We start from the raw sequence: 13,854 nt of genomic DNA, 5'->3' as shown, positions 1-13,854 counted from the left end.
GCACCAGCAGTTGAAAAGTGAGCTTGAATTACAAAATATGGCCTTAGTAATGATTAAAAAATATAGACCTTCCTTTTCTCCCTGCTGGACCAGTCAAGAGTACAGTAGTAGGGTCTATCCTCCTACCAGATGATGAGAGAGAAAAAGACACTTTCCTTAGCAACACCAGCAGATGAATCCAGAGACTAGTGGGATAGCACACATCTACCAGCAGGTGGAGCTAGAGAAACTGATTAACAGGTGGTACTCTTGGATGGAATGTCTCCTGCACCTTCAGTATCATCTATCTCCAGAAGGCAGATTGTCACTATTTCACTAGCTCCTGGCTGTTGCTATGTTTTTTCATTAAATCTTCTGTTGAGTTTTTTGCTTTTCAGTGAGATGGGGATGTCTGGCTGAGCGGTGCCAGCTTTAGGAGTTACACCTGTCTCCCCCCCCCCCCCCTTAGGTCCCAGCTCCACTCTCCCCTCCGATGAATTGAAGGGTTTAGTTGGGGCTTTACATTTTTCTTCTTTCCCTTACAACAACAACAACAACAACAAAAAAAATGAGTCCGACGTTTTCTCTGCTGTACTTTCCTGTCAGCTTACAGCTTACAACTGCCAGCCAAAACGGCTTTGCTCCCCTTCATTTTCGGCGGTGCCCACTTCGGTACAGAGCACATCAGCGAATGGAGGAATTTCGGCAAATGTCAACAGGTCTTCTTCCCTAGCAGCTTTCATATGAGGCCACTGCAGCAGTCACTTCTGTCCCGGTGGTCCCCGGTATCTCAGGACTATAGTTGTTTTCTCCAGTGGACTCCTCAAGCATTGCTCAGCATGAATTGGTGGCTCAGCAACATCAATCTGTTCAAAGGAATGCTACTGATATCGCCGGACTAGATCACAGTTACCACGGATGCCAGTCTGTTGGGATGGGGGGCTCAGTCCATAGCGCAGGGTGTCTGGTCTCCAGAGGAGGCTCAGTGGTCGATCAATCTTCTGGAATTTGGGCAATTTGGCTAGTGCTTCAGGCCATGATTCAGGGTCAACCAACGAGGGTCTTTTCTGACAGTGACATGGCAGTGGCATATAACAACAGGCAGGGAGGTACATGAAGTCCTCAGTTGGCGAGCGAGGCAATGATCCTGCTTCGGTGGGCGGAAGCTCATCTTCCTCTTCTGTTTGCGGCTCACATTGCGGGACTGGCAAATGTTCAGGCAGACTTCCTCAGCAGAAATCTTCTAGATCCCAGAGAATAGGAACTGTCCACTCAGGCGTTCAAGCTCATTATGCAGAGGTAGGGTCTCCTGGAAATAGACCTCATGATCTCATCTCAAAATGTAAAGCTTCCTCGGTTCTTCAGCTGACGCAGAGAGCAGGAGTTAGAGGGGGTATAGTCGTCATCTTTATGTGTTTCCCCCTTGGTCAATGATCGGTACTTTCAGGTCAAGGTGATCCTGGTAGCTCCAGATTGGCCATGCCATCCATGGTATGCGGATCTGATGAGTCTTTTGGTAGGTGAGCCGTTGTAGTTCCTGGTAACTCCAGATTTGCTCACCCAGGGACTGATCAGCGTGAAAAATCTGTCCCACTTTGGTCTTACGGCCTGGCTCTTGAAAGATCATGGCTGAGGCATAAGGGTTATTCAGAGCAGGTTATTTCTACTCTTCTCTAAGCAAAAAAGAGGTCTACGTCCGCAGCGTATGCTAGAGTCTGGAGGATTTTCAATTCTTGGTGTAGTTCTCAGGGTATTTCGCCTTTCCAGTTTCTCTGTCTCACATTCTTTCTTTTTTGCAGGATGGTGTGGCCAAGGGGTTGGTGTATAATTCCCTTAAAGTTCAAGTGGCGGCCATTGCTTGTTATAGTGACCAGGTGTCTCACTCTTTGCTTGCATCTCAGCCTGATGTAGTTCAGTTCCTGAAAGGAGTACAGCATATTCATCCACCTGTTAAGAAGCCTTATCTGCAGTGGAGTCTTAAGTTAGTGCTTGAAGGATTACAGAAGGCTACGTCTGAGCCTTTGTCTAAAGCAACTTTAAAGGATGTGACGGTGAAAACGGTGTTTCTGCTGGCCATAGCTTCGGCCCGGCGAGTTTCTGAGTTGCAGGCATTGGTCTTCCAAGAATACCTTCTCTAAGCATTGCCGGTTGGATGTGGCAGCACGTGCGGAGACTGCTTTTGGCACTTTAGTCATTGTGGAGGCGGCATTCATTACCCACCAAGATTGAGAATTGCTTTGCTACATTCCACTAGTCTCTGGATTCATCTGCTGCTGTTGCTAATGAAGGAAAATTTATGTTCTTACCTGTTAATTTTCTTTCCGTTAGGCACAGCACAAGAATCCAGAGCCCTGCCCATTCTGGATATTTGCTATCTGGAGTTTCAGAAGTTTTGTTATAGTTGGTACTTGTATTTTGTGTTAGCTTTGAATTTGTTATGGGAAAGAAGTTTTTTGTATACTAAGCATATTATTGGTTCCGGATGTTTGTGCAAGGAGCAATACTGAAGATGCAGGAGACATTCCATCCAAAAGGATCACCTGTTAATCAGTTCTTTATCTCCACCTGCTAGTAGATGTGTGCTATCTCACTAGTCTCTGGATTCATCTGCTGCATCTAAAGGAAAGAAAATTAACAGGTAAGAACATAATTTTTCCTTCTTGAACAGTAAGGCATTTAAAAATGGTTGTATCTAGAAATGTTATGGTAAGACATAACATTTCTAGATACAGCCATTTTTAAATTCCTTACTGTTAATAACTGATTTTTTTTTTTTTAATTATTATTCATTTTTAAAACTTTCAATAAGTGCAACATAAGATACAATCACTTTACACTTTAACATCACTTAATATTCCATCAAAAACTATGCACATCAAATATTTTTTTAAGAAGTTGTTAATTTATGACATGTTAAGTGCCATCGAGTCCGTTGATACATATCAACACTGTGTATAGTTGGCCTGAATTGTGTTCAGTCATGTGACTAGTTATTGATAGATGGCATTCATAGTTGTTGTTGTTTTATCAATTCATTGCATTGCCAGTCTTATTCTTTATTGACTTTCAACTTTGCCAAGCATGATGTCTTTCTCTGATGATCTTTCTTTTCATATCTATGTCCAAAACATAAAAGTCATCTCTCACTTGAGCTTCCAGGGAAAGCTTAGATATGATCTCCTCCAATATTAATTTGTTTTTCAACCATTCCATGGTAAATGCAGTATTTTACTTGGACAAAAGGATATAATTGACCACACCATGGATGTAATCATCCCCTATGGCACTGGTTTGGATCTACTCTGTCAGAGCCCAGAGCTTAGAAAGCTTTCTGGGCATGTTCCTTAGTCCATTTCAAAGCTCAAACAATTTCGGCTGTAAGGGGAGGTGGGAGCAATTGTGTGGCTGACTTTACCCTGCTTTCCACAGAGTACCTCTTACAGATAAGTAACTGTCCTTTCTTTGCCAGCACCATAATTAAAAGGCATTTTCCTGTCTTTCTTTGTCACTGTCCAACTCAATTTTCTTGAATGGTAAGGCATTTTTAAAAACAGTTGTATCTCAAAATGTTATGCCTTACCATAAGAAACAACTGATTTTTGTTTCCAAGCTGTTAATTTCTGATAGTCTATGTTTTTATTGAACAATGCTTTTTTTTTTCTCATCTTCTTAGGAATTGGGAGGATTGCTGCGACATCTTTAGGAAACTTAACAAATCATAATACTGAAGATTTGCCACTTCCTCATGGCTGGTCAGTAGACTGGACCATTAGAGGAAGGAAATACTATATAGATCATAACACCAATACAACTCACTGGAGCCATCCACTTGAACGAGAAGGACTGCCACCTGGCTGGGAAAAAGTTGAATCTGCTGAATTTGGAGTGTATTACGTTGATCATATCAATAAAAGAGCTCAGTACAAGCATCCATGTGCTCCTAGGTAACATATTGGTGCTTTGCATTTTGCTGTTTTTTTCATTTGACCAGATCTTTGAACATTTGTAAAAGCTTTATAAACTAAAACAGTCCTAACTTTACCTATTAAGAAAATGTTAATATATGATTTTCTTAATTTATGTTAGACTGTTTATTGCATAGTGTAATATTTTTAGCCAAAAGTAAGCTAAGGGCCAGATTCTGTAAGTGGTGCCTAAATTGTCAGGCACCTAGAAAAAAGGTGTCGGCCATGTGTCAGTCACACTTAGGTGCCATTTACAGAATTGCGCCCAACAGCACCTATCAAAAAACTTAGGCACCAGTAATGTAGGCTAGGGTTTTACTGGCTTACATTGTAGGTGCCTAAGTTCTTTAGAGAATCACATCTAGTGGTGCCTATATCTGTTTCCGCCCCCAAACATGCCTACTTAGGCATTAAGGGATAAATTCTCTATAATACGTCTAAATTTAGACGTGCTTTAGACGTCCATAGTAATTGAATAATTACGGCGTTAAGGGTCTTAACAAGCGTTAATTGGGACATAGACGTAGCTAGACGCCAGGTAGACGTCCATGAAAGATAGACGGGGGCTAGACGTCTATGTAAGAGATAGGCGCGTCTACATATCTAGACGTGGGCGTGACATGGGCGTGACAGGGGCATGTTGATGGGCAGGCACTACTTAAGACGCTACAGAGAGGATGAGTGTCATATCGCACTGTGGCCTTACTGTTTTATTTGTGTCTTGACCTCTATAACACAGAAAAATGGGTGATAAATTTTGCTGGCCTTCAGTGATAATAGGATAGGGAGCACACATGAATGTTAGCAGGCCCCAATGCTGCAGCCTGGGCTACAGGAAGCAACATGAGTAAATTTAGGTTTGTACAGCATTATGGCAATAGTTTAAATAAATGCATTCAGCCTTCTTCTCTTATCCTGGTGTGCCAATAAAATGGGTTGGCTAGGATGAGAAGCAGCAGCAGAAGGTGCACACTTCAATAAGTTTATACTATAAATGAGCTGTTTGGAATCACTTACATGTGGCACAAAGATTAAAAAGTGCACTTTCTGCCACCTTGGGGGGGGGGGGGGTTAATAAGAAAGCAATATTCTGTACAGATTTATGTAAAGAAAATATATTTATTTTATTCTTTGATCACTTGAATATGAATACTTACATTCCTGGGATAGGAAGCCAGTCTGTTGTACCTCCTGGTCAGGCGCTCCCAGGAGGCACGATATTGAAGGAAAGTCCTTATGTGCCCTGCCACTGTAAAAAAGTGGTGTTTCTTTCTCAGGAACAGTGTGGCCAGGAGGTGGGAGTCCTCCGAGGAGAAGTTGGGGCTCCTCCTGGCAGCCATGTTTTCCAAAATCAATTGTGTTGTAAAAATCGGCGATTCTGTGACATCACAACGCTGAAACGGCATGATGCCACTAGACGCCGCATGGGCGTTCTTCTAGGCCCGCAAAACGCTAAGGATGCCGTTTTTCCGCATACGACGCCTATGCGGGATTAAGTAAGATTTAACAACGCCTATGCGTCAGATGTTAATTAGACGTGTATAGGATATAGAGGGCTGTAAAATAGCAAAATTTTGTCTCCTTTACACTCCTGTGCATTCATGCTTGATCTGTGATATTTTCATCAGCATTGTGCATCAGATACATTCATTTCCTCTCAGCTACACTGAAGTAAAAGGTGCTGTAGCTCAGTGAGTAAAAGCACTGTATTGATCATCCGTAGGTTGCGAGTTCAACTCCCGGCTTGTCTTTTACTTGTGGCATATCTACCTTCCAGGTGCACCTTGATGATGCTTTCCACCTCTTATAGAAGTTGATTATAACATTACTGTGTAGCATGAAAACTAAACTTCCATGCTGATAATTTGGGTTCAACTCATCTTAAATAATAAAATGCTAGCCGCGCATGCGCACTTGCCTCGCGTGTTCCCTGATCCTTTTCTGTCGGGGATGTGGCAAGACAAGCATGCGCGCCCTTCCCTGCTCTCCACCTCACAATTCGGCCCTACCGGCCAAAGTTTCTAAAGGCAGCACGGCTTGAGGCGAAAGGTGGTGCGGAGTGGTGGCTGCCGGCCGCTAGCACCCCCTGCCCTCTCCGTCGCGGCCCAGGAGAGACTTCCTGTGTCCGGGGTTGGATCCCATGGAGATGTTGTTTTTCTGTTTGGGGCTGCGGCGGTGGCTTCTCTCGGGAGCCACACCAGCGTCTGATACCTCTCTGACGTCACAACGTCAGAGACAAGACTTCCGATGCTGGTGCGCCTCTTGAGGAAGTCTGCCGCCGCGGCTTTGGACAGAGGGGTAGCATTTTCTTTGGAGCCAGCCTCCGGACACCATTGCAGGATGCTCTTTACAGGAGGATCAGCAGCGGCAGCAGCGGCGAGTTAGGGCGCGAGGTGTGTTCCCTGCTGAGGAGGCGGGCAGGGAGAGAGCTTGCCTGGCTTCCATGTTGAGTGAGGGCAGGAGGAGGGGAGTGGCCGGGGACCCGCGCATGCACACTCCTGCAAAGCCATGGACCTACATCTCACAGAACAGGGATTACCGATCACGCAGGTCTGAGTGAGCGGCTAGCATTTTATTATTTTACATAGACCTATCGCTTCTTATTTTCATCTCAAACACATTAGCAATACTATACACAATACATTACAAAGTTGAGCTTGGGTTTGATAAAATAAACAGCATAATTTGACCCTGTATTACATTTATTGAACCATACTTAAGAATATGGGTTTTGCATCCGTGACAGCAGTGCTTTACACCATTGAGCTACCAGTCTTTTACCTCAACTGATTGTGAGATGATAGATAAGTAGATTATACCTTAGCACATCACTAAGGTATGCTATGACAGGGGAGCCAGAGACGCTGGAGTAAAAGGTGGTGTAGTTCAGTGATTAAAAGCGCTGTATTGATCATCCGGAGGTTGTGAGTTCAACTCCCGGCTTGTCTTTTACTTGTGGCATATCTACCTTCCAGGTGCACCTTGATGATGTCACAATGAGGTCAGCATTGTGCTGCTGGCTACTTCCTCTTTCTGTGAACTAGAAGCCACATTCTGGTCTGATCTGTGTTTTGATTCTGTTTCTAAGTTGGGCCAGTGTAAATTATGGGATTTACCTTTGTTCTGAAGAATGAGCTGATTGTAGCAATGTTTTAAGACCAGGAGAGTGTTATTTAGAGCAAGATATCACTTCTAAAGTATCCTCTCTGAAATAATGTCTCTGGGAAATCCAAAGAAAGCTTAGTGGATGACTTAGGGTGCCTTTCCTGCCAGTCTTTGTGGAATTTAAACTAGGTTTATCAGAAGCCTATATGGTTCAACGTCCTATCCTTTCCACTTCTAATAGGAGGTGAGTATGACATTACTGTACAGCTTTCTGTGTAGCATACATCTACAGGTTCCCACCTTCCATACTGATAATGTAAGTTCAACACCCACTCGGTACGTTTCATCTTCTAGTTCTCCTTTCAAACATAATATATTTTTTTCTTTGTATTAATGGTAAACTGTACAATTCTGATATCATAGAGGAAAAAGATACAACACAGCAGGGTTCTCTGTCTGCCATTCCCTACCTCACTGATATATATAGTTTACAAAATGGTATACTGTGTTTTGATTATCCTTTTCATCATCCTATACTTTGGGTTAATTATGTGAAAGCTCACAATGCTGAATGACTGATAATAAATCAGTAAAGAGTATTAAAAAAATCAGTATAATAAAAAAAAAAAAAAACATCGTGAAGACATCTATCTGGCTTCTAAGCACTGCCATTTGGAGACGTCTAGATGACGTTTCAGTAAGCCGCGTCTATCCTGCGCGTCTACCAGATGCCTATGTACCGTTTGATTGACAGTTGCGTTTCCTGGACGTCTAAAGCACGCCTAAGTTAGACGTAGTATAGAGAATTTACCCCTAAGTGCCATTAGGCGTCGTGCGATAGGTGCCTGCCTTTTATAGAATCGACCAATTAAAACTTTTGTTTTTTCAATTATGAGCTTGTTGTTATTAAGGTGGTTTGAGCAATTAACTTAGGCGCCTCTTATTGCATTTGGCCTTAAATGTCCTGTATCAGTAACCTGAAATTTTTTAGAACCATCCCTCTTCCCTTTAGTTAGAAATTATATTACGTTATTTGTGGATCACCAATATTCATTATGAGGAGTTCTGTGCGGTTTACATGAATAAGAAACTGGTCATACCCAGGAGATTACATTATTTTATTTGGTGCCTGTGTTGGAATTACAATCATTTCGTGGAGATCGTGACATCACGATATGTGGAAAAGGGGTTTTGTATTTTATCCAGTGTTAAAGTTGACCTTTTGGTTATGTTAGGAATTTCATGAATAGATAGGTTTTCAGGTCTTTACGGAAGTGTTTGTAAGAAGGGGGATTTGGGAGAAAATCCACCGTTTTGCTGCTTGGTGTGGTAAGGTTGTTTAGTGTATTGTATAGTATTTAATACCCTTGGGGCTAGGGATCTAATACTCCTCCTTTCTGATATGCTGTTCAGTCCTCTCTTTCTTTTTTTCTTCCAAACTTGAAAGAGAAATGTAGCTTATTTGGATGAGTTCTTTGAAGAACATTTGCTTAAGTGGCTGGTGATTTTGGAAGTCAGTAAAGAATTTGTGAGCAACATGTTCATTAGAATAATTATTCCTGACCCCAAGCATTAGTAAGCACCAACAGTGGAGACAGTCACCTCTGCACCAATAGCAACAGAATCCAGTGGAAAAGAGCAGAGTGAGCTTGGTCCTTAAAACCTACTTTAATAGCAACCAATAATGAAAAACATGCGTAAAACAATCTTGTCAATAATAAAAGCATCTGGCAAATCATGGACTCTACATGGACCATGTTTCGGCTAAACCACGTGCATCAGGAGTCCTAAAACTTATAATGTCATAAATTGCCATGTGACATAAATAATACAATGGTTAAGATAAATTAAATAATAATTAAAAATAACATACATACCTTATTTACCACCCTCTTTTACTAAACCGTGAAAGCGGTTATGAGTGCAGGGAGCTGCGCTGAATGCTCCGTGCTGCTCCTGACGCTCATAGGAACTCTGTGAGAGTCAGGAGCAGCACAGAGTAATCGGTGCGACTCCCTGCGCTAATAACCGCTATCGCGGTTTAATTAAAGGGGGGATGGGTTAGTTAGTAACAAACAAAAAATAAAAGTCAGATCCATAAGGATACTATAGGAAAACAAAACATATACTTAAGTCTTTCATAAATGTACAAATACGAGCAATAGTGACCTGACCATAATATGTGCATATGAGTGTTTTGTATACAAATAGATACTCACAAACATGAAAAGAATAACTTAAAAGTGCCTAATTTTATGCATGTAAATGAACATTCCAAGTGTGACAACTTTAATCAAACTAGGAGCACTATCTGCAATTGCAAACAAAGTTATACAATTTGCTAGCTGAAACTAGAGATATGTGGCAAGCAAGTTGTGAATGAAACAATGTTGTAGTCAGGGTTCTTATTAAGGGTAAATACATGATATATGTTGCAAGCAGAAAATTTTAAATGTTTTAAAAGAAAACAATACTAATAGGGAGCCCTAAAAGACATAATTTCTCAGTAGTGCTAGCATAATAGAGATTAGAAAAAAACGTGCTAACTCTAAATGAATGGATGTCGATAATAAAGATTAAAAAGTATATAAGAAAATTACAAAATAATGAATGAATGAAAAAATACATTTACAAATGTGCCGATCTCCTCCATAGAAACATAAGAGTATGATGGCAGAAAAGAGCCGATGGCCCAACAAGTTTGCCCACTCAAGAACCCTCCCTCCTTCGAGAATCCATCTTTTAAGCATTCCTCTGGAGCGACCCCTCCTGTCTGTCCCATCTTCCCTTGAAGTCGAGCGTGGTATTGGCCTCGACTACCTGACATGGAAGACCATTCCATCGATCAATTACCCTTTCGGTGAAGAAGTATTTCCTGGTTTCCCCATGAAATTTCCCCCCCTCCCCCCCCTGAGTTTTAGCGGATGCCCTCTTGTCGCCGTGGGACCCATAAGACAAAAGATTGCTTCCTCCCCCTCAATGCGGCCCGTGATGTATTTGAATGTTTCTATCATGTCCCCCCTTTCTCTGCGCTCTTCGAGAGAATATAAGCGCAGCCTGCTCAAACGTTCTTCATATGGGAGATTTTTTAGTCCTGAGACCATCCTAGTGGCCATTCGCTGAATCGACTCCATTCTCTTCACATCCTTTTGATAATGTGGCCTCCAAAACTGAACGGCAGTATAATTTCAGGCTTTCAGCTGATAAAGCTCCTTCTGATGCAACCCAGCATTTGTCTAGCCTTTGCTGAAGCTTTCTCCACCTGATTGGCAGCTTTCATATCTTCCCGGATGATTACTCCCAAGTCTCGTTCTGCTACAGTTCTGGTTAGGTTTTCACCATTCGGGGTGTATGTTCTGCATGGATTTTTGCTACCAAGGTGCATTACCTTACATTTTTTGGCATTAAAATTTAGTTGCCATTGTTCTAGTAAAAGCATATTTTAAAACATACCACCTCTTCTACAAAGCCACGCTAGCAGCTGCTATGCGGCAACAGCATTGAAGCCCTTTAAATCTCTATGGGCTTCGGGGCTCTTACCACGCAGCAGCCGCTAGATCACATGTGCAAATTATCACATATTTAACCTGTTTCAAAGTAAACAGTGTTTTTTGATGCAATTTGAACGTGATATTTTTGTTGGATATTGAAAACTGGACAAAGTTAGCGAATGCCTGCATACCGAACAGGAGCCACAAGGAGTGTGGCTGCCTATTGTTTATGTTAATTTTGCTTCAGGAGAAGGGAGGGTTGAAGGAACTAATTTTTATCCCAGGACAAGCAGGCATGATATTCTCACACATGGGTGACGTCATCTACGGAGCCCCAGCGCGGACAGCTTTTTAAGCAAACTTGCTAGAAGTTTCAAGTTTGCACACTGCACCACGCATGTGCTAGCCTTCTCGCCACTAGAGGGCGCATCCCCACCTCGTGGTCCTCAGTTCATTTTCATCCGCGGAGCCAGAAGCCCTGTGGATAATTTGTGCTCGTATTGCCTTCTGTCGCCGCGGCTGTGTGTGGTCGCTGCGTTATTTGTGTTTTCTTTCTTTGTTTTCTCCTTTTTTCAAAAAAAAAAAAAAAAAAACCTAACTTTTCTGTGTGCTCCGGGGGCTCCCGGTAGCCGTGGCCGAGGAACCTCGTTTGTTCCCGGCCTTGTTTTGGGCCCATGTCCCGGCCCGTAACGGGATTTAAGAAGTGTGGTAGGTGTGATAGGCTTTTGTCCATCACTGACCCTCACAGGTGCTGCCTGAGGTGTTTGGGGCCCCATCACCCGACAGCATCGTGCCCTAAGTGTGCCACCTTCCAAAAACGGGCCCTTACTCGTCGCAAGGCCCGTATGGCGGATCTCTTTGCCGTCGATGCCCCGATGGGGAAGGCCTCGAGCTCGGCCTCGGCTTCGGCCCCGGCCTCGACCTCGGCCTCGACTTCGGACCCCTCGGCTACCCCGAAGCAGGTTGCCTCGCAGAAGCAAGCCCCGGGTAAGTCTCCACTTCCTTCCTCAGTTTCATCTACCAGGAAGCCATCCTCGGGCTCTTCGTCGGCGGGACCGTCGACCTCGGCCCAGCCCAAAGTATCGAAGGGGTTAGCCCCGAGGGAATACTCGAAACCGAGGTCGCCCTCTGCGGAGCGTCCCCAGGTGTTGCCTCCGGGTCTCACGATCCCGGCTTTCCAGGAATTGCTTCGCGCTTTAATTTCCTCGGAGCTCTCCGGGGCCATTGAGACTTTGCAGCAGGCTTCGGCCTCGACTTCGGTCTCTGCGGCCCCGCAGTTGGCGACCTCGGCCTCGGGCACCGGCCTTTCAGCGGCCGAAGCTCCCTCGGCCTCGACCTCGACGCTTCCCTCGGACCCGACCTCGATGACACAGCCTGAGGTCAGTGTGCGGTCCCGAGACAAGCAGCGCCGGGTACGCCGGATCTCCTCGTCCTCGTCCCCGAGGTCTTCACGGGGTTCATCGCCCTCAAGCAAGCCTCGGGCGAAGCACCGCCTTAAAAAGGCCAAGCGGGCTCGAGCCTCGCCTCTGAGGAGTCGTCGCTCGACGACGCCCGAGGCCGGAGCTTTGTGTGTCGAGGAACTCCGCCTCGACAACCCCGATCTTTTACGGTCCCCGATCCGGGAGAGTTCCCGTGCCTCCTCACCGAGGCGGAAGGGACGGGCCTCCATACCACGTACCCCGGGGGGTTCCCCACGGGGGTCTCTTCGGCGGACTATGTCCCCGACTCCTTCGAGGTCACGGGATCGTGCCTCTTGGGGTTCGGGGTCCGGGGGACAGTTCGGGTATTCTCGCCAGGCCTCTCCTTTCGGCTCCGTTGAGAAGTCTCGGTCACCCTCCCCGCCTGCACGGACATCTTCTTTTTCAAAGTTTGTCCATGACATGGCGAAGGCTTTGGGGGTGGACCTGTCGGCAGGGTCACACTATACCAAATAATTTTTGGAGGAACAGGATTCTCCTGCCCCTCAGCGGGAATCCCCCCGCCTCCCGCTTAACAAGGTCCTCCTTCAAACCTTGCTGCGGAACCTTGAGACCCCTCTTACAGTGGCGGTAGTGCCCACCAAGATGGAATCCAAATACCAGACTCTTCCCCCTAAGGGGTTTGACAAGGGGCAACTCTCCCATCAGTCGCTCTTGGTAGAGTCGGCTCTTAAGCGCTCGCAGCCTTCTAGAGTCTCGGCTGCTGTCCCCCCGGGGAGAGAGGGTCGGACCCTAGATAAATTCGGCCGTCTGTACGCGAATTCCCAGATGGCCACAAGGGTCCTCAACTATGCTTTCGCCTACTCTTCCTACCTCAGGTCCATGGTCAAGGATCTGCCGGACTTTCAGGGGGTGATCCCGGAGTCACACAGGGATAAATTTACCACTTTTGCGTCGAACCTGTCCCAGCTCAGATTCTATCTGTTTCATGCGGTATATGACGCCTTTGAGCTTGCCTCGAGGGTCTCGGCTTGTGCGGTAGCCATGCGCCGGCTGGCGTGGCTACGGACCCTCGAGATGGACCCCAACCTGAAAGGAGCGATTGGCCAATCTACCCTGCGTCGGGTCGGAGTTGTTCGACGACTCCCTGGATGCGGCTACCAAGAGGCTTTCTGAGCAAGAGCGCTCTCTGGCGTCTCTGGTTCGTCCAAAGCCTAAGCCGTCGCCTCAGAGGCCTTTTAAACAGCCGCCTAGGCGGTATCCTCAAAAATCAACACCGGCCTTTTCGAGGCCTCCACCCCGTCACCCTACCCAACAGGGTAGAGGGGGGGCCGCCAAGCCCGCTACGCAGGGGGCGTCCAAGCCGGCGCCGTCCTTTTGACGGGATGAGCGGCCGGGGGCTGGCCCCCGCCGCGAGGTCGCCCAACCCCCTCCCCATCGGGGGTCGGCTCACGGCTTTTGCCAGGGCTTGGTCAGGGATTACGTCAGACGCATGGGTGCTCCGGACCGTCTCAGAGGGCTATTCGTTAAACTTCTCCAGGCAGCCTACAGACATGCCCCCCGGGGCGTGCCCGTCCAATCGAAGCCAGTTGACCCTTCTCCGAGAGGAAGCCAGGGCCTTGTTGAGCCTTCGGGCGGTCGAAAGGGTACCTCTCGATCAGCAGGGCCGGGGATTTTATTCCCGTTACTTTTTGGTCCCGAAGAAGACCGGGGACTTGCGCCCCATTTTGGACCTCCGGAAGCTCAACAAGTTCCTGGTCAGGGAGAAGTTCCGTATGTTATCGCTTCCGATTCTATATCCTCTGTTGGACGAGGGGGACTGGATGTGCTCCCTCGATTTGAAGGAAGCGTACACCCATGTTCCGGTGCATCCCGACTTTCGGAAGTTTTTAAGAT

General features: G+C 45.9%; 1 protein-coding gene across 1 annotated transcript in view; it reads left to right on the top strand.

Annotated features, from left to right (window-relative positions):
• SAV1 (salvador family WW domain containing protein 1) overlaps positions 1 to 13,854 on the top strand; it is a 69,961-nt gene that overhangs the window by 37,060 nt on the left and 19,047 nt on the right. Inside the window, exon 3 of the mRNA XM_033951926.1 lies at positions 3,653 to 3,923. Coding sequence (XP_033807817.1) covers positions 3,653 to 3,923 — 271 coding nt within the window. The remainder of the gene's footprint in view (positions 1 to 3,652; positions 3,924 to 13,854) is intronic.

The sequence above is a fragment of the Geotrypetes seraphini genome, chromosome 7 (genome assembly GCF_902459505.1).
Source record: "Geotrypetes seraphini chromosome 7, aGeoSer1.1, whole genome shotgun sequence".
NCBI classification, from domain to species: domain Eukaryota; kingdom Metazoa; phylum Chordata; class Amphibia; order Gymnophiona; family Dermophiidae; genus Geotrypetes; species Geotrypetes seraphini.
This window is presented reverse-complemented; position numbering and strand designations above follow the sequence as displayed.